Source organism: Bacidia gigantensis (genome assembly GCF_019456465.1).
Source record: "Bacidia gigantensis strain McMullin 20006 chromosome Unknown contig_231, whole genome shotgun sequence".
Classification (NCBI taxonomy): Eukaryota; Fungi; Ascomycota; class Lecanoromycetes; order Lecanorales; family Ramalinaceae; genus Bacidia; species Bacidia gigantensis.
Window position 1 is genome coordinate 1,017,970 of NW_025408598.1, and position 24,907 is coordinate 1,042,876.

General features: G+C 48.6%; 11 protein-coding genes across 11 annotated transcripts; 5 read left to right on the plus strand and 6 right to left on the minus strand.

Annotated features, from left to right (window-relative positions):
• Window positions 1-214: 214 nt before the first annotated feature.
• On the minus strand, window positions 215-930 carry KY384_004326 (uncharacterized protein; the record flags this gene model as incomplete). Its single annotated transcript, XM_044812832.1, has 2 exons — window positions 215-811; window positions 865-930. The coding sequence occupies 2 exons, from the start codon at window positions 928-930 to the stop codon at window positions 215-217; spliced, it is 663 nt and encodes a 220-aa protein (XP_044670252.1).
• A 737-nt stretch (window positions 931-1,667) lies between these two features.
• KY384_004327 (uncharacterized protein) lies at window positions 1,668-3,377 on the minus strand (the record flags this gene model as incomplete). Its single annotated transcript, XM_044812833.1, has 1 exon — window positions 1,668-3,377. One exon carries the CDS (start codon window positions 3,375-3,377, stop codon window positions 1,668-1,670), a length of 1,710 nt encoding a protein of 569 aa, XP_044670253.1.
• Window positions 3,378-4,271: 894 nt separating this feature from the next.
• On the plus strand, window positions 4,272-6,767 carry KY384_004328 (uncharacterized protein; the record flags this gene model as incomplete). The annotated part of the gene is made up of 2 exons (XM_044812834.1): window positions 4,272-5,174; window positions 5,226-6,767. The coding sequence occupies 2 exons, from the start codon at window positions 4,272-4,274 to the stop codon at window positions 6,765-6,767; spliced, it is 2,445 nt and encodes an 814-aa protein (XP_044670254.1).
• A 443-nt stretch (window positions 6,768-7,210) lies between these two features.
• Window positions 7,211-8,728, minus strand: KY384_004329 (uncharacterized protein; the record flags this gene model as incomplete). The annotated part of the gene is made up of 1 exon (XM_044812835.1): window positions 7,211-8,728. One exon carries the CDS (start codon window positions 8,726-8,728, stop codon window positions 7,211-7,213), a length of 1,518 nt encoding a protein of 505 aa, XP_044670255.1.
• Window positions 8,729-10,336: 1,608 nt separating this feature from the next.
• On the plus strand, window positions 10,337-13,967 carry KY384_004330 (uncharacterized protein; the record flags this gene model as incomplete). Its single annotated transcript, XM_044812836.1, has 5 exons — window positions 10,337-11,020; window positions 11,072-12,404; window positions 12,460-12,632; window positions 12,685-13,356; window positions 13,497-13,967. The coding sequence occupies 5 exons, from the start codon at window positions 10,337-10,339 to the stop codon at window positions 13,965-13,967; spliced, it is 3,333 nt and encodes a 1,110-aa protein (XP_044670256.1).
• Window positions 13,968-14,445: 478 nt separating this feature from the next.
• KY384_004331 (uncharacterized protein) lies at window positions 14,446-15,105 on the plus strand (the record flags this gene model as incomplete). The annotated part of the gene is made up of 1 exon (XM_044812837.1): window positions 14,446-15,105. The coding sequence occupies one exon, from the start codon at window positions 14,446-14,448 to the stop codon at window positions 15,103-15,105; it is 660 nt and encodes a 219-aa protein (XP_044670257.1).
• Window positions 15,106-16,271: 1,166 nt separating this feature from the next.
• On the plus strand, window positions 16,272-18,050 carry KY384_004332 (uncharacterized protein; the record flags this gene model as incomplete). Its single annotated transcript, XM_044812838.1, has 4 exons — window positions 16,272-16,583; window positions 16,633-17,051; window positions 17,103-17,772; window positions 17,877-18,050. The coding sequence occupies 4 exons, from the start codon at window positions 16,272-16,274 to the stop codon at window positions 18,048-18,050; spliced, it is 1,575 nt and encodes a 524-aa protein (XP_044670258.1).
• Window positions 18,051-18,252: 202 nt separating this feature from the next.
• On the minus strand, window positions 18,253-19,230 carry KY384_004333 (uncharacterized protein; the record flags this gene model as incomplete). The annotated part of the gene is made up of 1 exon (XM_044812839.1): window positions 18,253-19,230. One exon carries the CDS (start codon window positions 19,228-19,230, stop codon window positions 18,253-18,255), a length of 978 nt encoding a protein of 325 aa, XP_044670259.1.
• A 172-nt stretch (window positions 19,231-19,402) lies between these two features.
• Window positions 19,403-21,213, minus strand: KY384_004334 (uncharacterized protein; the record flags this gene model as incomplete). The annotated part of the gene is made up of 3 exons (XM_044812840.1): window positions 19,403-20,402; window positions 20,457-21,068; window positions 21,119-21,213. The coding sequence occupies 3 exons, from the start codon at window positions 21,211-21,213 to the stop codon at window positions 19,403-19,405; spliced, it is 1,707 nt and encodes a 568-aa protein (XP_044670260.1).
• Window positions 21,214-21,808: 595 nt separating this feature from the next.
• KY384_004335 (uncharacterized protein) lies at window positions 21,809-22,075 on the minus strand (the record flags this gene model as incomplete). The annotated part of the gene is made up of 2 exons (XM_044812841.1): window positions 21,809-21,942; window positions 22,015-22,075. 2 exons carry the CDS (start codon window positions 22,073-22,075, stop codon window positions 21,809-21,811), a joined length of 195 nt encoding a protein of 64 aa, XP_044670261.1.
• Window positions 22,076-22,336: 261 nt separating this feature from the next.
• KY384_004336 (uncharacterized protein) lies at window positions 22,337-24,589 on the plus strand (the record flags this gene model as incomplete). Its single annotated transcript, XM_044812842.1, has 1 exon — window positions 22,337-24,589. The coding sequence occupies one exon, from the start codon at window positions 22,337-22,339 to the stop codon at window positions 24,587-24,589; it is 2,253 nt and encodes a 750-aa protein (XP_044670262.1).
• Between the last annotated feature and the right edge of the window lie 318 nt (window positions 24,590-24,907).

The following is a 24,907-nucleotide window of genomic DNA, read 5'->3' on the forward strand; positions in this document are numbered from 1 at the left end:
AAAGTTGGCAATATGATACAGGTGGTGAGGCAAGTATCAAGGTAGAATCGCCGTCTTCACAGACATTTAGAGGTAATGTTCAATTTAGAAAAGTATGACTTGGAATGCTTCGAGTAAAATTTCGAGACTCGGGACCTTCGATTTTGCCCGCAACAAATGGATAACGCAATCTTTGGCAGTCGAACGCATGATCATAGTAATCACTATCGTAATCTCAGCCCGCAGCCTCCTTCACTTTCTCTCCGCCGCCAGGAGGCTCATCCACAAATTGTGGCACTTCATCCGTCAGAAAGCCTGGCTCTTGTCCTGCACCAATGCCCATCCCTAAGCCCAATCCCCCTGCCCCCTCCATCTCCGCCTCGTCCCCAAGAGCTTCCAACTCAGCATCCAATTCAGCCTCATCCACCTCCTCTGGCACATCGTAGCTCCTCCCCATCGCCTCCTGTATGTCATTTCCCTGCTCCATCAAGTCCGCCATCTCATCCTGCATCCTCTCCAATTTATCAATGTCCACCTTCCCGAATTGCTTCCTCAGATCCTTATTCGTTTGCTTTATCACATCCACTGTCGTCATGGTGTTCTTCAAGTTATCCGTCATCATACTCGCCTGACTGAGATTCCATGACTGCTGCTCGTACTGGTCGCGCTGGGCTTCGTATTGTTTCCGCCGCTGGAGCAATTTCAGGCATTTGGATTTTATGGCGGATTTGCCGGGCCCGTCGCGCATTCGCGACATTTTCTGCTGGAGGGTGGTGAGTTCGGCGTTGATCTTGGAGAGTTTGACATCGAGGGATTCGGCGTGGGAGTCTGTCTAGGTGGCTGGATCAGTGGGCTGAATCTGGGGAGGGGAGGAGAAAGGCGGACATTTTGGATGGCGGAGGAGAGGGTGGGTCTGGGGCCTGTTTGTTTAGCCCCAAAGAGGCGATTCATGGTAGCTTCTGTTTCCTTTGAAGTTGCGAGAGATGGTTGCAGTATTTAAGAGGTCGAAGAAGTGGAGAGACGGCGGTTGAGAGTCGATGAATGCCTCAAATCTGGGGCTAAAGGGAAGGAGAAAGAAGAGCAAATGGGCTCTTCTCCATTCGATATCAAAAGTCTGTTGGCTAGAACCGCGGCCGTAATCACAAGACGAATCTGAATTAATAGTTGCTTTGGAGATTGCTCTTGGAATTATGAATGGATGACCTCGTAGGAGAAGGAAGTCTTTCGTATGCGACACGTTTGTCGCGCGATGGAGGCAATGACGTAGCTTGCGCACTGGTGGTTCGCTCCGTGCGCCTGCATCCTTGTTGACGACCACCTTCAAGAGTCTGGAAATTTTGACCGCTCTCACAACGTCATTATACAATAGCACATCAATGGATTCGAGTATCCTGTGGAAGTGGTAGGCGTACATATACGCTTGAATCGGTTTATTGGTAGTTTGGTGGTGCAGATACGTAGGAGGAAATTTCCATTTTCCTTACGAGCAAAAGCCCGGTCATTCTTGATTGACGGCGAATAATAGTCGCAGCTTTCGTTCACTCCTAGCGTAGATCCCTTGTGATTTAATAAGGGAGTCTCAATTAATCATAATAAGGCTGAATGCTATAGAGAATAGACATACATATGAGTATCTGTAGAATGAATTGTCTAGGGTCTCCAGGACTTTTAGGACGTACTTGCTCAGTTTAGGCTTTTCCCATACCAACTAGCACCAGCAACGCAACATTCATAATTACAATTACAAGCCAGATGACCAAAGCCAAGGATGACAAGATCCAATGATTTCTCATTTTCACCGGTTCATCGTGGTCGTTTTCGTCGTCTACATCCTCAGTATCAGTGCCAGAATGAATCCCCGCCTTCATATACCGGTTTCTGCATGTGAAGTATATGAGTGGAGCCGACACAAAGGGTAGGCATACACTCAAAGCGACCTGCGATGCATTGAGAGCATCTGAAAGTCCATCTTTGCCCACTGCTCCAGCAATGATAATGCTAGGCGTGATACTGATTGACCGCGTGAGCAGCCTCCTGAGCCAGGGGGCAATGGTCCAATTCAGAGCACCTTCACTGAGCATTTGACCAGCGATGGTACAGACTATACCTGCTGATGTGCCAGATAGCAGAAGCGCAAGTGCAAAGATAGTGCCTGCTGCTGGGGCGATTGTCTTCGCCAGAAGGCTGTGGATTCCAAAAAGATCGGCCGATTCGGCAGCCGAATTTGATGACAAGGACGCGCCTGCGACGATCAAGATAGAGCTATTGACAAAAAGCGCAAACGTGAACAACGATATAGCAACTTCAGCGATAGAATAACTCAAACAGGACCGTATGGCTGATAGCGAAGGCCTGTATACGGACTTCTCCAGGGTTCTAGGGCTGGTATTGCCGGCCTGAATATCGAAATGGCGAAGCCGAGACTGAACGATACCGCTCCCTAGATACAGACTATGTGGCATCACCGTTGCTCCAAGAATGCCACAACTGAGATAGATACCATCGCCTTGAACGACTGCCGAGGATGGTAAGTATCCCCTGAAAACTTCACCAACAGAGACGCCTGTGAGAAGCGAAAGCTCAATACAAAAACAGATCACCACTCCTAGGACGAGAGCCATGACAAAGATTTCGAAAAGTCTGAGCTGCCGTAGATTGCCGTTTGGGTTGTAGAAAAGCAGAATAACAAGAACGTCGACCAGGGTTATCGCACAACCCGCCACCAATGGAATCTTTAGCAAGAGGTTTAATGCAATAGCGCTCCCGATGACTTCGGCAATGTCTGTCGCAATTATTGCAGCCTCCCCTAGGATATAGAGAATGATATTAAGCCATTTCGGTAGGTGTGCTCTGCAATTCTCTGCTAGGTTCCTACCAGTGATGGTCCCAAGGCGGATAGCTAATGACTGCAGCACGATGGCGAAGATATTAGACATTAGTACAATGAAAAGCAGCCTGAATCGTTTGGCCGCTCCCGCAGCGACATCTGTGGAGTAATTACCGGGATCAATGTATGCAACAGCGACCATGAATCCGGGTCCTATAAATCTACCGTATTTCAGGAGGACGCGGCCTGTCGCTCCTGGTATGGTCGAAAGATTTCCAAGGAATGCTTGAGATTTCCTATGTTTACCTTCCGAAGGGTATGCTAGCCTGGAGTTTGCGGTGTCGTCGGGACCAGGGGTTTCCTTGTCTAGGGGCTGGCCTTCCATACCAATTGAGCACGCATGCTGCTCGGACTTTGAATCATTGGGTATGGTACTGATATCCTGATCTGTCCTAGTATTGACTATGCCATTGAGGTCCTGTCTTGTTGTCAAATCCGCGGCAAGGCCCGAGGGATTCTGATTTAGGCCATCGTATTGAAGGGGCTCGTCTGTTCTGGACGGACAATTCATCACTGATGTCAACACAAACACCGTGTGGAGGGCTCGAAACCCTTTGATATTCAGCGGAGCAGGTGCGTTCTTAAAGTATATCTATTCTGCCAAGAAGTGGCTCATCCAATTCGGCTAGTAGGAAATGTGCGGAGAGAGAAAGCATTCGTCACCACCGATGACCAAGAGGCTCTTTTGCCAATGCGCTGAAAAAAGAAACTTGAGGCATGGGTTTCTTGGTACACCTAGCGGTACCTCCGTGAGGACTTATATTACACGTGAAGCTTTCTTTTAGGTGGTTCGGTCCTGTGGCGACGAAGAAGACGAAGTAAATGTAAGGGGAAAACTCGCATGCGAAGACTCGATGTGGGAACAAGGCAAGGAATGAGGTACAGATCAGCAGTCTCCGTGACACTACCTTTGAAGTTCTGATCAACGGCCTGCCGCAGGTCATACTCTGCGTTTCTTGACAAAATCGGCAAGCATGAAGGTCTTACTTCCGACAATCTGATTAGATTATTGTTCGGCCAACAGAAGCGCTAGGCCTTTTTGGGACATATATTTACGGGGCCACCGCACCCAAGACAGGAACATGTAACTAAGTTTAGCTAGCTTCACAATGACCAAATATTATATTTGTTGAAGGTTATTGTATGACATACTCGTTCGTGACGAGAAAGGTAGCTGGGCATTCGAACCTCACCACTGAGGGAGCTGCAGTATCGAAGTGCCTGCCATTGCCAAATGAGCGTCGCACCCTTTTGAATTACCTTCAATCTCAATGTTCCTCCGCATACTGGGCAACTCGCATCACTGTAGGAACAAAGAGCTTACCATATTGCTGGGATGCCTTGCTACCCATCATCAAACTCATCTCCAATCAGACCTCTTGGACTAAGCACAGGAAACGCCCAAATGCTACCACCTGACCACCCACACTTCTCGCAGCTATCAGAAGAGACAATTCTCGATCTACACCAAGGAAAACAAAACAGTAATCGGTCATCTAGTCGAGGAACCAGTTCACAAAGAGGCGATGGGGATCAAAGAAGGACAAGAAGCTCACGAAATCTAATGTCATTTCTTGATAAAGATAAAAGCAGAGGAAAGGACAAAGCGGCTGGAGGTAAAATAGGAGGAAAGCATACACGCTCAAAATCTTCTACCAGCATACCTAGTATCTTTTCACGGGCAGGTTCTTCCAAGAGCAAGAAAGATCTTGACACTGAAGAACAAGTCGACAAGGAAAACAGAACGCCACCTCCAGCTCCAATCTGGGCACAATTCGCCACACAAGCTGTGCCAGGAAGCTCAAGTACGACTAAAGTTCCGCTTAACGATGAGCGCACTAGAGAAGAGGAAGCCGAATTGTATTCTCCTCAAGATTATTCTCCGTCGAAGCAGAGGCACTATCCCATCAATCAACAGCCCACCCTTGGAAGAAGGTCTCAGCAGAAGCCTCGTCCCAAGTCAGAATGCTTGCCGGGTAATGACACCCGTAACATTCTTCTGGATACAGTATCTGGCTCTCGTCAGGACCAGTCGCAGAGTCAGGTCTTGAAAGCTGCAGGTAGGGGTCGGAAATCATGCTCAGATGAAAGAGGGCGTAAAATGCCAGTGGAAGGCGAAGACGGAACGAGTAGTATTGTCCCTGGGCTCACAGTCAGTAAAAGGGGTTCTAGAGTGATGGCTGCTGTCGCAGTATTCAATGGAAAGTCGAAAGATCTCAAGAAGAACGAAATGAGTGATCAAGGAAAACATTGTGATACTCGACCACTTGATCCGAAAGCAGTTGAGTCAGCTTTCGAATCGCTACTGGTACGAGGTCCTTGAACTTGTTGATGGACTGTAGAGTTGACGAAAGCTTAGGATGCAAGGAATGTTCCTCAAAACACGAAAGATAAAATGAGGTCTTTGGACACAACTATCAAAGCAGATCTAATCAAACAGGACAGGACGGGCTCGGGCTCATCATCCAGCGCTGAGGGTATGCAACATAGTCGAAAGCCTAGCTTAGGTGAGCGATCAAGGACTGACTGTAGCCTCCCTGGAGACTCTGGTGGGACGTCAGACTCTGGTGGTTTTGAGACTCGCAAAAGCTCTCGGCCTCGCAGTCGTACCTTCACTTTCAACAAAGGCGAGGGATCACCTACGAAGAAGCGTAAATCTGAGCGATCTCGTTCGCGTCAGCGACCCCAGCCAGGCGAGCTGCAAAACTCAGAATCCTCTTGGTCACTTAGTGGTGGAGATGCGTCCAGAAAGGGTTCTTTCGGTCTGTTCAGCAAAGCGAACGTGTTTACGACGCCGGATGACTGCATCAAGTATCTCAGGGATGTGAAGATGCCGCAATCGGTAGAGGTAGGGAAGATCCATAAGCTGCGGCAACTGCTGAGAAATGAGACGGTGGAGTGGGTGAACAATTTTATCACTCAGGGAGGTATGATCGAAATCGTCGATCTCGCGTTCAGAACTATGGCGGTAGAGTGGAGGGAGGATCATGAGGATACGCTGCTTCACGAGACCCTCTCATGCCTCAAGGCTCTCAGCACAACGTCTCTTGCTCTAGTGACTCTGACCAAAATCCACGGCGATCTATTCCCTGCTTTGATCAGATTGCTATTCTCAGAGGAGAAGAAAGGCCCGAGTGAGTTCACGACACGTACTCTCATTATTGGCCTTTTGCAATCATATCTCTCCAGCGCCCCGACACCCGATATTGCGACTCGAGCGCGCATACTACTCGCTTATCTGAAAGATCCTTCCAAGCCCGAAGAAGCCCAGCCTCTTGGTTTCATAGTTTCCATGCACCATCCACGACCATACAGAATTTGGCAAAAGGAAATCTCAGATGTTACCAAGGAGGTTTTCTGGATATTCCTTCACAACATGAATATCGTTCCTTACCCTGATCAGCCCTTGGACGGAACTTCGACATATAAGGACCGTCATTTTCCAAAACCACATCCTCCAATTCCTACAGCGCCTTACATTGGTGGTGTAGAATGGGACGCCACCACCTATCTCACCACGCATCTTGATCTGTTGAACGGCATCCTGGCAGCTCTACCTACTACTGATGAGAGGAACGCCCTCCGTCAGGAACTTAAGGATTCAGCATTTGAGAAAGTCATGGGCGCAAGCCTTCGGACATGTAAAGAAAAATTTTACGGAAGCGTTCACGAGGCCTTGAGCACTTGGGTTGGCGCGGCTCGAGAAGATGGATGGAATGTTCAAGGCGTACGAGAGGGTGCTCTTCCAAAGACTGCACCTAACAGCCCCAAAAAAAGCGCAAGTCCAGCAAAGAAAGAGAAAGGTAAGGGAGACCCTCCAAAGTTGGACATGCCAAAACTGGATCTAGGTGCAGGCATCGGCGGAGTGGCAGTGTCTGCCGATCAAGGTGGATGGCTTTAAAGATGTCGAGATTGTGGTGGACGAGGTCTGCTCTTCTGCTTGCTTTACATTTCGAAACGTCACTAAAGAGTTTGGTTTGCCTTGATGCAGGGGCTTGGCGCTTTGTTGATTTTATGAGCAAGACTGTCATGGTAATGAGTGATAATGAATCAATGAATCTGCTCCTCATAGTATTTGAACCAAAGGCTATGAAGGGATCATGCATACATACTCAAACCATACCCCTGCACTGCAAGCCTGGGCCTCTGTTCCATGAAGCCTTGTGAAAATTGTCTTTTGCATGTGGTTCTGAAGCTTACCAACGTCTTCGTATCCAATCTGTCTCTGGGTTTACATTTCTCGGTTCTTGTAAACTCGAGCTTCACCGTTAGTAACGCCTCATCTTTTCTTTTGCTTCTTTCGTGAGCAGCCTGTTACAGATTCAAATCTTGCTGTTGTCATGCTTAAGATCCGCGAAGCCTGACATTCACCATCAAGGCTCTCTTATCCCATAAAATCCATGTCTTCTGCTCACTCCATCCCCAAGGCTCACCATTCCAGGAGAAATCAAACTCCCAAAGCAACTTGGCCAAGATCAAGCGCATCTCCAAGTATGCCAGGTTCCTGCCTATGCAATTACGTGGACCCAACGAGAACGCATTCAGGGCATCTTTTCCTGGGTCTTCCTTGTTGGGTGACTCATTCTTGGAATACCTCAATTCCTCGCCCAGAAACCGCTCCGGAATGAACGTGTCTGGCTTTTGCCAATTATGCCTCGAATAATTTGATGCGAATTGCGGTGCACTGACGAAGGTCCCTGCTGGAAGCCAGTATCCATCTACATATGCACCTCCTTCTGGGACGACACGGGGCATCCCCAATGGGACTGTCGCTCCCATTCGAAGACCTTCCTCGACAACGGCGGTGAGATAAGAGAGGCCGTTGACTCGGTCAGAAGTAATATCAGTCGAGTACTTGAATGATTCGCGGATTTCCTTGACCAAGATTTTGTTAACATCTGGAAACTGGAGGAGAAAATTCATTATCGCTGCCAAAGTGGTTGCGGTCGTTTCACTGCCAGCAACGACCAGCACGCGGAAAGTGGATTTAATTTCCGGAACGGACATGCTTCGGTCGTCGTTGTAGCGTTGGACATATGTCATGAAGTCATTTCGTTGGGAGTCGATTCCGTCGTCGATGCGTCTCTGGATTTTACCATTTGCGATGGACATCTGCTCCTCGCGTTTCTTTGCGAGTGATCTCGCTAAGAAACTGCGGACGACGATTTCAACGCCTGGAAAGAATTGAATTGATTTCACGATTGCGAGAAATTTAAAATGAGTAAAAATTGTGGACACCCAAGTATGCAGACGGGACGTCTCCAGGCAATGAAAAGACTCTCCGAAGGCAAGATCCCCAACTATGTCGACGACAGTGTATTCGAACCACTTTGTCAAGTCTGCAGTGACTACATCTCGACCCGAGTCCCTCAATTGGACCTTAAGACGTGTAACCAATAAGTCGACATATCGCAGTAGCAGGTGCTCTTGCGACTTCAGGGCGCGTTCACTGAAAGCGTGACTCAATAAGCGCCTATACCTCGAGTGATCTGCATCGTTTGCGCTAAGTATCGAGTCAATTCCATCAGGTCCAGTCGCCATCCATAGTCGGTTCTTTGGGAAATTAGGGCGGCCTTGGTGATGGCCGTAGATATCGCGCCAAGCTTTAGGACTGGTGAAGGAGAGCTCGTTGGGAGCTATCCGAACGACTTGTCCATAAATCTCGTGAAGCTCCTTGATCTTGTGTGCTAGTGTACCCTTTTGTAGTAGATTCGAGTAAGGTATTCGTGAGATTGCCCAACTTTTAGGTCCCGGAAAACTGGATAGCGGATGCCAATAGAGACGGTAGAAGACTATGATAAGCAATAGTTGGATAACTCCGACCGCCACTACTGCACTGGAAGTCGAAGAATTTGCTAACATCTTGTTGCGAAAGGGTTTGACTGATTGGTAAGAGATGAACGGAAGACTTCGAATCAGCAAGCGATGTGCTAAAGTGCTGCCTGTCCAGCCGCAATGTAGTAGGATTCGGAAGGACTTGCATCATACGTCATAGAACATTCACTTAAATCGTGTTCTGAAGTGAGACGGCCAGAGTCTCAACGATTTGTGATCTGTTTGTGTGTGGGAAAATCCATGCATGCGTAATACTCTTCCCTACCTCACTTCATTACAATACCATAAGACGAGACCTTTCATGTCCGACTGTTTGATATACTGCGGTGCGTGCTCAAGCCATGAACATAATCATGCGCTTCACTGTTGAGATTGTCAAATGAAAAACGATGACATGCATTTACAAGTCTGGCTACCGTACTGGGTCCGCCAAGTACGCTGTTGAGCGGAACACAACCATGGAAAGACGTCAAGAATGCTTTGAGAATAGGCTATTTCCGCTATGAGATATGCGCTCATCAATCAAACGTAGCTCTCGTACGGTAAATTCGAGAATGAAGCAGGGATTTTATCTGTTGTAAGAGCTGCTTGAGAATGACTGCTGGAGATCCACGTAAAGTGCCAGATGAATCTGGCTACTACGTGTGAAAAATTCAGTCGTGTCTGGAGCCCACTACGAACTCTTGGAAGCCGTGCAGCACATGATCTTTGAATTTGAGACTGTAGTAGAAGAGCTGGAGAGGACAGGAAAATGTGAAATGACGAGCGAAATAGCTGACTACGATGGAGACGCTGACAACCTTTGCTTCGACACGTTGTGGCAACAATAGATCAACAACGAACGAGAGAGAGGTTTGCACAAAATGGACAACACAATCAGCACATATCATCATTCAAACGGTCGCTCCTGATGCTAGAGCACCTTCGATGACATTTGCCGATTGATCTTACCACGCTGGCAGGAAGAGATTGGATCCGAGCTCTCTATGTCGGAAACGTCAACGCACGGCAGTTCGCTGTAAGTAAAGAACCAGGCTCGGTTTAGATTTCGTGATGACGCATGTCGAAGTCGCAAACTATAGCTATCGTGTTCAGGAAGGACAATCCACAGAGGTTGCCTGAGGGTGCCTAGCGTCATTGACGTAGGGCTGAAGCCTCACGTGCAAAAGTAAAGTAAGCAGAAATCTGCCATCAATTAATGCGGACTTGTTCGCTACCATCACCAGAGCTTCCAATGAAAAAGTCCAATTATACAAATCAAAGCAATCTCTGTTATCTAAAGCCTATCTGATCTCGGTAGTGGAGCTGTATATCGCAGAGCTATCCTTAACGGCAAACCCTCCCTCCACTCTGTAATTAAACCATTACCATCTGGTGCCGGGCCGATTTGTCAATTCCACCACCGCAATTCAGCTGATTCCCTATGCATCTGACTGAACTACACTAGTGGTACAAGCTCGCTGCTCATGAGCAAGTTGCAATATCATCACCCGCCTGAATCGAGACCGCAGACTTCAAACGAAATTGTCCGGGTTGATGGATCAAGGCTCACAAGCTCCCTTCCTACGGTCCCATCACACCAGGTGCCAATTGAACCTTCAAACATCTCACTTTGATTAAGTAGGTGTAGTGAAAATGTTCTGGCGCTTCGGTGGATATGCAAATATATCCACTCTCAACAACATCCTTGAGAAGCCAGATGTCACCCTCGAAGAGGTCCTCGATGAGGCAGATCTCATCCAAGAATTGAAACAATCAAACTCGAAGCTCATTGAATTTCTTCGGGACGAGAACGTGCTGCGGCGATTATTAGAGTATGTGACCGCTCCGGAAACGCCGAGACCGGAGGAGGACGAGGAAGTAGAGGAAACCGAGGATGAGGATCAGTTGCGAGAGAAGTCAATGAGCCCGTTCCGAAGGTCTAGAGACAAGAAAGAGAAATCTAGACGACGAGAGGACGTTGAAGATTGGGAGAAGGCAGACAAAACCCGGACGAAGCTTGCTTACACTGCATGCGAGGTTCTTTCCTCCGAAACATGGTCTATCACGGAGTCATTATTGGAAAGTCACCAATTGCTCAGGACTTTCTGGGACTTTCTGCGGACAGAAGCTCCACTTGATGCCACTGAGGCTGGGTACTTCACAAAAATCAATGAGACATTACTGGACAAGAGGACAGACCGAATGGTCTCATTTCTACAGTCTCTCGATTTTGTCATCCCAGCGATGCTCCAGCACATTGACTGCGCTGCTATCATGGACCTATTATTGAAAATCATCAGTATGGAGAAAAGCGAGGGTGGCTTTGGCGTGGTTGACGTAAGGCTTCTATAAAAACACTTGCGCCGGCAATTCACTAATTCATTGTAGTGGCTACAAAGTCAAGATGTCATACCTAGGTTGCTGTCATTCTTGGAGGAAGACCACCCACCAAGTACTCAAACTGCTGCAGGAGACTTCCTGAAGGCCATCGTCACGATTTCTGCCAATGCTTCACAAAATGAACAATCTTGTATAGGGCCCAACAACTTGACAAGACAACTTGTATCGAAAACGTGTATGGAAAAATTGTTGTCAAACATGCTAAGGGGCGGCAACCCTCTTACGGTGGGGGTTGGGTTGATAATCGAAATCATAAGAAAGAATAACTCGGATTACGATCCCGATATGGTATCTGCTCCAGATTCAATCCCCTCAAGCAACGATCCAATATACCTCGGCACTATGTTGCGATGTTTCGCCGAAAGAGTACCGGATTTCATGGAGCTCCTGCTAAGTCCAACACATGCTGCTCCTGGTCGAGATGGTAAAGTCCAAGTGAAAAGGAAAGAGCTAGGCGTTGCTTTTGGAAACAAGATCGAGCCACTCGGGTTCGATAGATTCAAAACCTGCGAGTTGATGGCCGAATTGCTTCACTGTAGCAATATGGGGCTTCTCAATGAACGTGGCAGCGAAGCATATATACGTCAGCGAGACGAAGAGAGGGAAAGGCTGAGAGCGCAGGGGCAGCTTAAACAAATCCGGCCTCCAGACTCTGCTGTGACTGAGTTCTCCGAAGACAGCGCACCGTTTACAAACGGCGTATCACCCCTAGGACCAGGTCTAGCCAACGAAGAGACTAGAAAACTGGGTGTGGCTAATAACTCGTCCGAAGATGATGGCTTTGAAGATGTCGGCCATCCTGCCGAGGAGGTCGATGAGATCAAGGATGATTTTGACGAAAAGCCTCTTTTTGAAATAGAAGCGACACCAGCAACGATTCCCGAGCTCTCGAAGTCAACAAAGCCACGCCTCGATCTGGATGAAGAATTTGTCGACGAGCCTCTTACTTCCCCAAGACTTGAAGCGGTCGACGAAAAAGACATCGGCATACCTGAAGACGCTGTTCCTGAGCCGTTGCACCCTCATTCTTCGGCGTCTCCCACTTCGCCCACTTCTGGTCTGACAACCGCCGTAGGAAGTCTTGCTGTTGACAATGATATAGCTATGACGAACCACGACTCAAGCTCTGATGAGTCGTCAGATTCAACAGTCCCGGAACTTCCTGGCAGTAATCAAATCGATGCCGCGCCGCCGCTACCGAAACGTGATCAAGATCAACATAGAGCATTAGAGGAGACGGATATGGCCCAAGACTTCTCTCCCCATCCTGAGGACAAGCCTGCACCGCTTTTTGCAGGTGGATTGGAGAGCGCATCAAACAGTGATGAAAGGCCTGCCTCGTTGCGGGGGGGAATTGATTGAGCCTCAGAGTCCAGAGACCATTAACACCATCCAAGGCGAAGACGGAGACAGCTTTCGTTCCATCAACGCAGCAAGCAGCGACCAGGCTTTCAACCCGCAATTCGAGTACGACTTCGATGGCCAACCCATGGTTGGCGATTTCCTCAAAATCATGTTTGTTGAGCATCAGGTGGTGCCAACAATACTCGTAAGAGACCTTTGTGAAGCCCAACTTTGTTCTTACTAACCAATCTTCCTAGGACTTCTTCTTTCGATTCACTTGGAACAATTTTCTACACAATGTGGTTTATGATGTTGTCCAGCAGGTCTTCAATGGCCCGATGGATAGGGGCTATAATCGTTTGCTCTCCATTGATCTTTTTCAGAGCGGACGTATCACGCAGCGAATTATAGAGGGTCAAGCGCAAAGTGACGAAGCCCAAAGAAAGACCAACATGCGTCTTGGCTACATGGGCCACCTTACACTTGTAGCAGAAGAAGTCGTCAAGTTCAGCGACCGAAACCCTCCAGAGTTACTTTCCTCGGTCGTGCTCGAGAAAGTGACAAGCCAGTCATGGAATGAATATGTTGAACATACCCTCTCCGAGACACGAGAAAGGGACAACGCTATTCTTGGAGGCGTACGACCAGATACATCATTAGGTCCGCGTCAAGCTGTGCTGAATGCAGTCAATGCCGCAGGCAGCAGTTTTGGAGGGGGCACTTCGAGCGTTCTCGCGAATGCAGGTCTCAATGGTGGCGCCACCGGTCTTGACTCAATGGACCTTGCAAGTAATGGAAGTGGGACATCCAATGGTGGCTTTGGCCTTGGTAGTGGCTCTCTATTAAGTGGCTTTGGAAGCTCAAGCGATGAGGAGGATGAAGAGATGGAGGAGATGGAGGAGGGGGATACTGGCGCTGGCCAGGATGCTGTAAGGAGCCACGCCCTTTCCATTCATGCCATACAATCTCGGCAGTGACCAAAGATCCGCCTTACCAGGCTTTTTCATCTTTCCGAGAACAATCTCCTATTATGCCATTTGGATGGGCATGGCTAACCTTCCTGCCGCAGTTCCTTTCGTCGCATCTTAATTCAAGCACCTCACCTCCTAGCGATCCACCACCCGCCCCTCCACCACTCAATCTTCCGCCCAGCCGTGCTCGTCGCCAGCTTGCAGCTCGCCTGGCGTTACATAGCCAGCAAAAAGCCGAGGCCGAATATTCCACCGGCAAAGATGATACCGAACCACTGAGTAGTACTGAGAATCTTGAAGTTGTTCATGACGATGACTCTGATGATGAACGACACAGTTGGGATGGACATGATATTTCGCAAGATGATAGCTTAGAAGAAGCTGAACAAGGCGGAGCTCCAGAATCGGGTAGTGAAATTCATGTAACAGAGACCGAGGCGAAGAAGAAGTCCACTCCAACAGCATCGAAGCACTTGGATCTTGAAGATTTTGCAAACAGTCCGGCGGCGGACGCTGATGATACCCCAGACAATGATGAAGACGTGGAGATGCGAGTCGCTTTAGGCTGAAGGGAGCCATTGCTCAAGGCTATGTATGGTGTAGTATGATACCCAATGGAGGAAGAAGGGGAAGTGTACAATAGCCTCTTTCTTTCGCACTTGTTCATATTTAACGAGATTTTCACCGCAGGGAGGGGCATTGGAAGTTGAGGTAATCTGTAAGTGTCTCTTATATGAATCTCATCCATCAGAGTTATCGTAGCCATCGCTTCGTGATGCGCCTCCTTGAACATGTGAGAGCGTGTCGTCATTGTTGGTCTGAGTCAAGTATGAGAAGTGAAGTCAGGAGCTACGGCTGTCTCATTTGTCAAGACTCTGCACGACACAAGTTCGTAACTTGTCATCCCTGAATTCTCGAATACCTTTGTGCAGTCGCCAGTACAACTTTGCTGTAAGATTACAAAACCTTCGAGGGAACTCACGAACAATTTACCTTTATTCCTCCATCTTTCCCAAAACATAAGTATCGTCTTCAATCGTCAGTACGATGACACGCACCAAAGGGCCAGAGCCTGCTTCGGCAGTGCCTTGCAGCACCACGTATCTCGAGTCTTCACACCCTCTAGCTGCGAGCCTCAAATCAATTAATAACAGCTTTGGCAATCCTGCTTCAACTACACCCATAAACGTTGGTGTACATCCGTTTATAGCAGCTGCCACGGCACCCATGGTACCTCTCTTCTACACGATGCCGGTAGCAAATGCCAATACCGTTGTGCAAGAGGAGCATTCGGGCGAAGTTGACCAGCACAAAGACGTAGTATCAGACCCTGTACAACTCCACACTTGGGGCCCCAAAACCCACGTACGCACCTCTAGCCCAGCAGGCGACCCCAGAGGCACAAGCAGAGACCACAAGAAGAAGAAGGGTCGCAAAACAAAGAACGGTTACGTAATCGGCTACAAGCCTCCCAGCGACGACGAGCTTGGGAGTCCAGACTTAGAAGGTTCCGACGACGAAGCCAGGAAAATGATAACGGAGGACGAGGGGAAAAGCTTCAGGGTTACGCTAAAGGGGGCTACAGAGAGCATGACTTCGCAGACGGTAGAGAAATTCAAAACAGAAGCTGGAAAGGAGGGCACCAGAAAGACGCATGTGACATTGGCAAGGATCACAGTTGTTGAGGAAGAAGTAGAGACGAGTTAAGAGACTAAGTGAGGCTGCTCGAGACTTGCTGCTAATAAGCTATTGTACGAGCGAAAATCAATCCTGTTGGCTGTGCTCAATCGCTTCTCGTCTTTCACGTCGTTGCTCTCTGATCTCTCGAAGAAAAAGGAATCAGCTATCCCACAGTAGTGACTCATCCTGCGTTTTTGCATGAGTGAGTAACTGGATCAATAGCAAAGGCCTAGAATCTATTAGGTATGCGACTATCTGCCGATTTGGCTAGGCATACCTCCTTTCGGTCTATTTCAGCTCACAACTGTCCAGCCACAAAACCTATCAACAGCACATGCGTTGGGGAAACGAATACCCCACCAAGCTATCAGGAAATATTGCTCAATTGATTAACTGTTGACTTGATAGCGTCCTCACTTTTGGCCTATAGTATTGAGCTTGCGTGTGCTTTATCTTCGCTTTGGTCGCAAAACTCAGCCAGAATCGCTGCCGTGGGACGCATCTATTTCCACAAATTATGTCAAATGCATGTTCAAGGTAGCTGAGATGACTATCATGATGCAAAATCCCGTGACCACCCTGAAGAAGGGGGTCTGCCTGCATGGAAGTCGGGCCCATGTTCCGTGGCCGAGTGAGAGCTTATAAAGGCCATGGAGAAAGCCTTTATGAAAATGACTTCAGCTTCTCTGAGACTTTTCAATCAGCCCAACCATCTGATATTGAACACACGCAGCTGCGATCGCTATCATGGCATCCGAGCAAAAGCCACTGACTTCCAATGACCCTCCGCCAAAGCCCGTACCAATCAGGCTGGAGGTGGACACATGGTGGTCTTCATCTGATCAAGTTCACGTGGACCAGCAGCAGCTCTTTATTGAGGCTCTCTTGGCGTTTCAAGCCGTGCCTGTAACGGAGCAAATGTCATATTTCCAGATCGCAGGTGGGCTTTCTACGCGGACAGAGTACGCGCATCTTCGATTGAAGTATGGCAGGTATTCCTGGACAGCCTTGGGAACCATGGGGTGAGAAAGCGGAGCCTGCGACACCGTATCGTGGATACTGCACCCACGGAAGCATCCTTTTTCCCACATGGCACCGCCCTTATTTGCTGTTGTACGAGGTTTGTTAGGGCAATGTTGTTACTGAGAGCAAAAGGATGCTGATTTCTCATCTAGAAAGCAATTTAAGACATCATGCTTGAAAAAGTAGTTCCAAAGTATCCCATTACTGGAGGGCTTCAAGATCGATTGCGGGCTTCTGCAAGGCAATGGCGTCTTCCTTACTGGGACTGGGCTGAGAGGAAGTCTGTTGACCACGGCTTGAAGACTTACACCGTGCCTAAGATTGTGAAAGACAAGGAACTTGATATCATGACGTCGACAGGTCCTTTGAAAGTGCGTAACCCTATGTATCAATTTGTCATGCCGAACAACGAAGTCATGGGTAAGCACGGAGTACATCACTACGCCGAGAAGCCCGCCGGAACCTTTGATTATTCAGCTATGGTGAAGTCTACCTCATCCTTGTCAGGTTTCAGTGCTGATGGGGTGCAAGTTCGAAGCATGCTATGGCACTAGTCGTTATGTCGATGCTCCCGACAAGGACGCTACGCCATACCCAACCGACTTCGTGGAGGGCTTTCAGGATAACGCTAAGGTTGAGGAAGCACTCCGAGGGCATGGTTGGTATCAGAACAAGGATCCAGATAATCCTGTGTACAAAGATACCCTGGCTGAAGCAGTCTATCGATTCTTTTCCGAGGAGTACTTTTCGGATTATTCGAAGTTTGCATCTACAGCTCTTGAAAAGGGTCAAAACCCTCAGTACTTCCTCTCGATCGAAGGTGTGCATAATAATGTGCACAATTGGATTGGTGGGCAGGGTGTCAATCCTAAGACTGGTAAGACGATGGATGGCCACATGACTGAGGTGCCTGTCTCTGCGTTTGACCCAATCTTCTGGCTACATCACGCGTAAGAAGCCTCATTGATTTTCAGGATAGATCATGCTGAGTCGCTTTTTAGCAACATAGATCGCCAATTTGCTATTTGGCAAGAATTATATCCCGATTCATGGTTCGAAAACACTAAGGAGAAGGACGAGGAGGGAACTTACTCCATTGCAAAGCAGACAACTAACTCGCCAGACGTCAAGCTGAGGCCGTTCGATGATCTACAAGGTAGACCTTACGATTCCGACATGATCCGCGACTGGTACAGCACTGGATATACCTACACTGAGTTGACGCCGTGGGATCCAAAGTACTCACCTAATGGTATATACGATCGGAAACTCTACATCGAAGACCTCAAAGCGAAGATGAACACTTTGTGTGCTTCGACTCGAAACCTCTGGCTAGACCTCGGCGATGAACTTGGCTCAGCTAGCACTTCGCACGCTGAAGACTACGTAGTCAACGTCACCTATGATAGGTTCGAATTGGAAGGTGCTCCATACTTAGTGAGTATCTTGTTCAAGCCAGCCTCTGAGGTCAGTGTTGTGAACCAGTACATGAGTCCTGAATATGTTGGAGGTGTCTACAACTTCTCTGCACCTAATCCTCGATGCCAGAATTGTGACGATCAGCGCAAAGAGAAAGCATTATCGACAGGTCAAGTGCCAATCACGACGCCACTGATCCAGCGTGTAAGGGATGAAGGCGTAACAGACTTAAACAACATGCAGGTCGGCCAGGTAGAGGAGTGGTTGAAGAAAAACCTAGACTGGCGAGTCACCATATGTTGAGCGAATCGCCATCCCAATTAGAGTCAAGTGTTTCTTGCTGAATTATTTCATAGAAAGGCAGAGAGGTTCCGCTGGATCAGATGCAAAGCTTGAGGGTTGGCGTAGCTTATGGTAAGGCAAAGCATTCCCCTGAGGATGAGATCATGAGCAACTACTACGGCTATGACTGGCTGTACGGAGCCACCGCTGGTAGAGAACGGGGAATACAGGCTGTAGAAGCGTTGTGAGATTTCCATAAAGACACTTGGTCCTGCGCCGCTGGGCGGGTGAAGTAGAACTGGATGATGGATCGGATGCTCACCAAGAAAGGCCATGCTTATCCCAGAACGTTTTTCCAGACTAAATATTGACCCACTTCCAAATCTTGGGGGACAGACTGCCTGGTGCTTGTGCGAAGGGATCGCTGAAATTGAGGGCCTGTCGGGCAAGCTAATCACTTTCAGCAGTCAGATCAATCACTTCCTTCTGCTTTCCCTTGTCTGCTACATTCATCCCTCCACGAATGTCGCCTTCACTACCCAAGTACTTGCTCACGAAGGCACCTAGAGCCTCAAGCGGAATCCCGTGTCTCATGCCCGTCAATTCATCCCAACTTGAATGCAACCCTATCAACTCTCCATTCTGAGCACTCACAAGTGGTGCCCCGGAGTGACCCCAGTAAGTCCAGGCATCATGCTTCAATGTCCCGATCGCTTCGTTGTTCTGCGGATCCGCACCTCCTACTATTCCATAATACTTACCCTCAGAGAGCTCAGTGAGGTTGTATTTCGTCTTACGGTAAGTGTCCGATTCGAGATCTTCCGCACCGGGCTGGCCAAGGCAGAAGATTGGTGTTCTGATCTTGGGTACTGCAAAAGCTAGCGGTAAATGAGCGAAGACAGGTATGTGCTGTGGTCCGGGTTGAGTGATTTCTATGATGACAATTTTGAGAAGGGCGAGATCGCGAATGGGGTCCCAAGCTCGGCATTCAGCTTGCACAGCTAGACCCGTATAGTATAGGAGCCATTTGCGCTTATTGGCCTGCCATTCGATGGGGCTTTCGCCGATGCAGTGGGAGCACGTGAGGAGCCAGCCATCAGGATGGATGCAGACCGCAGTGCCTGCCTCGTGCTGGGCGAATATCAGGGTTGAGTTGAGAGCATTCAGATGCATTGGATTAGCTGAATAGAGACTGTATGTTGATGCTGTAGTCGCTGCTAGTTTGCGCTGTTTTCGACGGAGGATATTGTTTTCAGAAGCATCGACACTGTGCAAAATATCCCCGAGGGGTATATATTCAAGAGCTTCTACTTGGCTGAGGGATGTCGAAGTATTCTCAAAAGAGATGGGCGAAGCGAATACTGTCTTGCTCGACAATTCTGGCTCCCCTTTTGGCGTCGACCTAAGCGTTCGTTGATTGTGCAACATTGTGAAAGGCTCCTAGGAGATAGAAGGGGAAGAGAACTCAACCGGAGATTCATGGTAGCTGGGTAGAGAGGAAATCTAGGCAGCAACGCTAGATATACTCTGTTGCTGGCCGATCATCTCTTACCCTTCATAGCTCATGTCTTCATAATACTTACATACACAACGTGTATCTTCACGCTTTGTACAGAGTGTCCAGGAACCCTCCCGCTAGTTGCACAACCACAGTCTTATCGGGGATACTACCAGCCACGCCGTAGAGAGCGGCTGCATCTCCTTTGGCTCCACCATGTGCCTTCTTGCCTTCAGCAATTCGAACTCTCTCCTGCTCCTTCTCCTCTTCGACAACGGCTACAATGTCCGCTATGAGCTGATCCACGGCGGCTACTATTGGTAAAGTCACGGCTACGTGAATTCCAGGTGGGTTCTGGAGCGCATTCAAATGCCAACCCTTCGCGGACATTGCGTCTGCCAAGTCGTAGATATTTAAGCTCTTGGACGTGAATGCTACAACACTCACGAGCGGCCTCCCGATGATGCTGAGATCGTCATGTAGTATCGGGTTCTCGCGAATAGCTGTTTCGATCTTCTTTGCAGCTCCGACAATCTTTGAACAGGCTTCTGAGTATCCACTTTCGCCCTGAGACATCAGACTGGCCCAACAGCCTGCAATGAGTGCACCTGGTCGTGAACCAGCCATGCTGGGTGATGCATAGACACCTCCAGACCATCCTGGAGAGACGAAGTACTGATATTTGCGAAGCGACGGATTACGATAGAGCAGAGTCGAGTTCCCCTTTGGTGCAAATCCATATTTATGAGTATCACAGCTGATGCTGGTTACGCCTTTGACTCTAAAGTCAAAGGGTACGGTAGGAAAGCCAACCTTTTCAAGGAAAGGGACCAGGAAGGAGCCAAGGCAGCAATCAACATGCAGTGGAAGGTACCCTTTCTTTCGAAGTGCGAGCCGTGACAGTGCAGCTATATCGTCGATCACTCCATGTGGAAAATTTGGAGCTGACCCAACGAGGAGGATAGTGTTGCTATTGATGAGTCTCGAGACACTGGGAATATGTACGGTATGGGTAGGTGCTGGGCATGCCACATGGTGGACCTTGATGCCGAAATATGAGCCTGCTTTGTGAAAAGCAGCATGTGCTGTCTCTGGAATAATCCTTTCGTCCGGTCAGCGGGCATGGATGATCAGTGTCAGAAAATAGAATCCTCACATTTCTGGTTCCGTGACCCCTCTTTCGGTCCTCGCCTTCTCCCTGGCGCTCAAGCAAGCCATCAATATCGACTCTGTCCCACCGCTTGTAGTCACGCCGGCAGCTCCTGAAGGCGCGTTAAACATTGACAAGACCATTGCCACAACCTCTGCTTCCATCTTTCGGACGCCAGGAAACACATCCGGGTGTATTGGATTCGCAACGCTGAACTTCTGGAATGCTTCTGCCTGCATCTTGATCAAGTTGTCACCACCATGATAGACGGCACCGCTAACATGGCCGTCTTCCCATCGTGTGTGTTCCATCTTCCCGAGGACTTCAAGTTCAGTCCTGATCTGTTCGTCCGTCCAAGCTTCATGGGGCAACTTCAGGTACCGACTCGTTCCGGGACCTTTAGGAACAAGTTTCTCTTCTAATTTGGAGATTGCTTCTGTGACTTGCTTCTGTATTCGTGAATGCACGCCTGGCAGACTGAAGACTGCTCCATAAGTAATTCTTCTGGCCGATCGGTAGGCTTGTAATATGCTCCCAAACAGTCCATACCCTCTGAGTTGTAGAACAGTCTTTCGTGTCCATCGCAAGAGAAAGAAGAAAAAGAGCAAGTTACGGATTCTGTAGCGATGCTTAGCATTGATGTAGCTCACAGAACGTTTGAGAGTTACATGTCTCTACTCAAAGCTATGTAATTACCTGTCGGACGGATATTCGTTCTCGTGAGTGAGTTTCGGAGGCTGGTGGGGATTGGGGAGCTCCCCATTTTTTAACGATAATGTTATTTTGATTCTTTACGCACTGAATCAGCTAACCTTGCTACAACAAATCATTGAGCAATGGATACAAATAATGATTCATATCTATGGAGGCAAACGCGGGCACTGACGTGGACTCCAGCATTTTTTAGATTTGCCTCGGTCTAGGGCAGGCGCAGCCAAGTGATCAAGACCTATATAGCAATTTGAGTGGGCGTCTGTAGCGTTATGTAGCTTTACTTTTTCAGCTCTTTCATTGTATTCATTCTACCGTAGTAAGCTCCAATCTGCCCTTCCCTGGTCTTAAAATCAAATTTCATCCGATCTTCCAAGAGTTCGTCACAAGCGGTCACAAGCCATCGTCGTTCTCATATACTCTTTAAGTATTCACCCTCGCCAATTGTCTCTGTCCGAACTGCGGATGGATAAACGGCTTGGTCGTCTGGCAATATGATCTTTGTTGAGCTTGAGTTTCATGTATTTTCAGGATAGCCTTGAGTCCTGCTCCATGAAATCGATGATTGTCGTCCTCGTATTTTCAATAGAGGCAACATGTCGCAGGAGTTGAAGGTATGTAAAATTGAGTGCAAATAGCAACTGCCATCATCCGGCCCCTAGCCCAGGACTTTCGATATAGTATCCGGGATCAGGGGTTCTCTGAGCTTTGACTTCGGCCTTTGAAAGAGCCTTCTCCACTTCAGACACGGCGACTAGCTCTTTCACTTTCATGATCTGACCTGCTGTGGAAGAATTGACCGGTAGAAACACAGTCGCCATGCGTTTGTGGAGGCCGAGAGCGTTCAAGACACCGCGCGTCTTCTGAGGAAGGCCTATTGCGGAGCGTATGAGAGTAATTCTGAAGAATGCCATTGCAGACTGTAGTCAAAGTCAGTCAGGACTTGGGACGTTGCTTCCTTCACCGCTCGAAGTCTGCGACTTACAGGCTTGTGACCACAAAAAATCGATGCTCAAACCCTCGTGAAGGAAAAGTGGTGATGCTAATCCTTAGCGGAGAAGACGCGCCAAGCCCGCGTTTTCGGGGGTCTTCTCCGCAGGTTCTTATTGAGATCTCCCTTCTCTGCCCTACACCAGCAGGCGTGCCTTTTCAGGCACAACTGACACTTGTCAGCTATGGCTGACGCTACAGATGGTGTCAAGGTCCAGCTGACCGAGCTTCTTCGGCATCCTGAAGATCTAGACAAGATCCCCTTCCTCAAGTCGGAGTTTGCGAGGAAGAAAGCCGTAATTGATGGCCAGCTCAAAGTTGAGCTCAAAGAGCAACTGGAGGTGACCCAGTCTGGAATGAATGCCATTACTGATGGGCAGCGAGTTGTCAATCAGATCAAGGAAGAGCTCATGAAAATCGACAAGCTGTGTGCCGAGTCACAAAACATGATTAGAGACTTTCCGAACATCAATGCTGTCTCCCAAGTCCATAGAAATTTTAGCCAGGTCGAGATTATGAAGGCAAACATCGAATCATTTGACAGCCGCTTGGACGATTTGTCAACACTTCTGCATGAAGACGCGGAGGATCTGGAGGTCCAGTCGAATCTTCTGAATATACACTACGGATTAACACAACTGAGAGACATTAGAGACGATGCAATGGATCAAATCAAGCGTGCCTCGGACGAATCGTTAGAAAATACGTTGCGTATTCATTTTGAGCGTCTAGACGACATTGTTGGCATATTCGATGAACATCTTGGACAAACGTGCATGAATCTCATACCATTGGTGCAAGGTGGAAAGACGAGTCTGGTGGTTAGACTGGCAGTCATCATTGATGAGGAGGAGAAGGCAGATAAGAAAGTCAAGACACTTCAAGACGCGCAAAGAGACTACAAGGACCTTGCGTCGCGCTTCAAATCCATGAATAATAGTGCCAGACAAGTCCGAGGATACAAGGAGAAGTTTCTACAGGCCATAGAACTTTTTGCCCAAAATCAATTTGAGGTGATTGAAAACGATTTTCTTGAAGAACCGGACAAGCTTTCCAAATCCATGAAATGGTACTTCAACGATCTTCTCGCTGTTCAGAAGGGCATGGTAGAACTCATGCCCAAGAAATGGAAGATCTTCAAAACCTACACCAACATCTACCATAACCTCATGCACGACTGGCTCATCAAGCGTATCGACGATCCTGAACTCAGCCCGCCGCATATGCTCAGCATCATCGACTGGGTAGAAAGGTACTATGCTAAGATGTCCAAACTGGGATGCGCAGCTCCAGACCTCTCCCCTCAACTTCTCGACAACCGGGAAACAGAGCTCATCCGCGAGTACCGCCAACTCATCGTCAGATCTGTTGATGAATGGATGGACCGCATGTTTGCTGCCGACAAGAAATCCTTCCTCGAACGCCTCCCAGACTCGCTCGATACCAACGAACACGGCTACTTCCGCACCAAGACACTTGGAGACATGTGGCGTATGTTGCGCGAGCAATTGCTTGTCGCCGGCGAGTCTGGACGGACCGACGTAGCAGAGGGAGTTGTGGACTCTATGTTTGCAGCCCTCAAATCGCGACAAGCAAGCTGGCAGAAAATGGTTGATGAGGACGTGGCCCGGTATCAATCTCCTGCGTCCGAGCAGGAAGGGTTGCATGTATTGCAAGACTGGCTGCTAGCAATAGCGAATGACCAGATCGCCTGCATCGATGATAACGAGGATAACGGACAGATCAGCTATCTGACTCGCTTCCAGCGCGATCTGGACATGATAGTGAGCCCGCAATACGTGAACGCGCGTTCGCACACAGAGACTGAGGACCTCAAGGATGGGTTTGTAGATCTAAGTACGCATTGTATCGCCACCTTTGTAAGCTTGATTTTCACGGTCGATTTCCGAACTGTGCTGCCCGAGTTCTTCACGCAGAAATGGTACTCGGAATTTGGGATGAAGAGGATAGTAACGACATTCGAGGATTATCTGGGCGATTATCAATCCGTGCTGCATTCTTCACTTCTTGACGTCTTCATCGAGGAATTGGCCGAGGAGCTAATCGTTCGCTATTTACTTTGCGTGAGGAACAAATCCGTCAAATTCAAGCGTGGCGATCCGTTCACGGAGAAATTCAAAGACGATGTCCTCACTGCTTTTGACTGGTTTAGCAAGTTCCCTAATTTTGCGGAAATCAAAACGAAGTGGAAAGTTGTGGATTACTTGGTCAGGCTGCTGGAAGCTGACAAGGCGGATGTGGTGGAGCTGTATGCAGAATTCAAGCGGGAGAAATGGGATTTGCAGATGACGTGGGTGGAGAGCGTTTTAAGGACCAGGGATGATTATGACAGGGGTCTGATGAGTGCTGTTAAGCAGAAGGCAGGTGAAGTCTATGTGGAGAGGGGTGGAGAGACTGTTATGGGAAAGATCAAGTGATGCGATCGAGTATGGCATGAATGATACTACTCTCTTGTTGCGGAAATCAAATAAGAGATGAAAGAGGCCGGGGCTGATGGCGGAATACCTCGTCTAACAGCAATGGTAGCCCTGCTGGCTTCCGGCACTTCTGAGCAGCTGGACGGCCGCCTGAAACAGGGGCCTAAATGCGCCTCGAGCTCAAAGAGTGGGAAGACGATGGCCAACTGGAGGCCGGGTGAGACGCTAGAGAGGACGAGGGAAGAACGGAAGTCAGCAAGAAGCTTGCTTTGAGGGTTTGGGAAGAGACGTATAATGACTACGATAGGAGTCGGAATC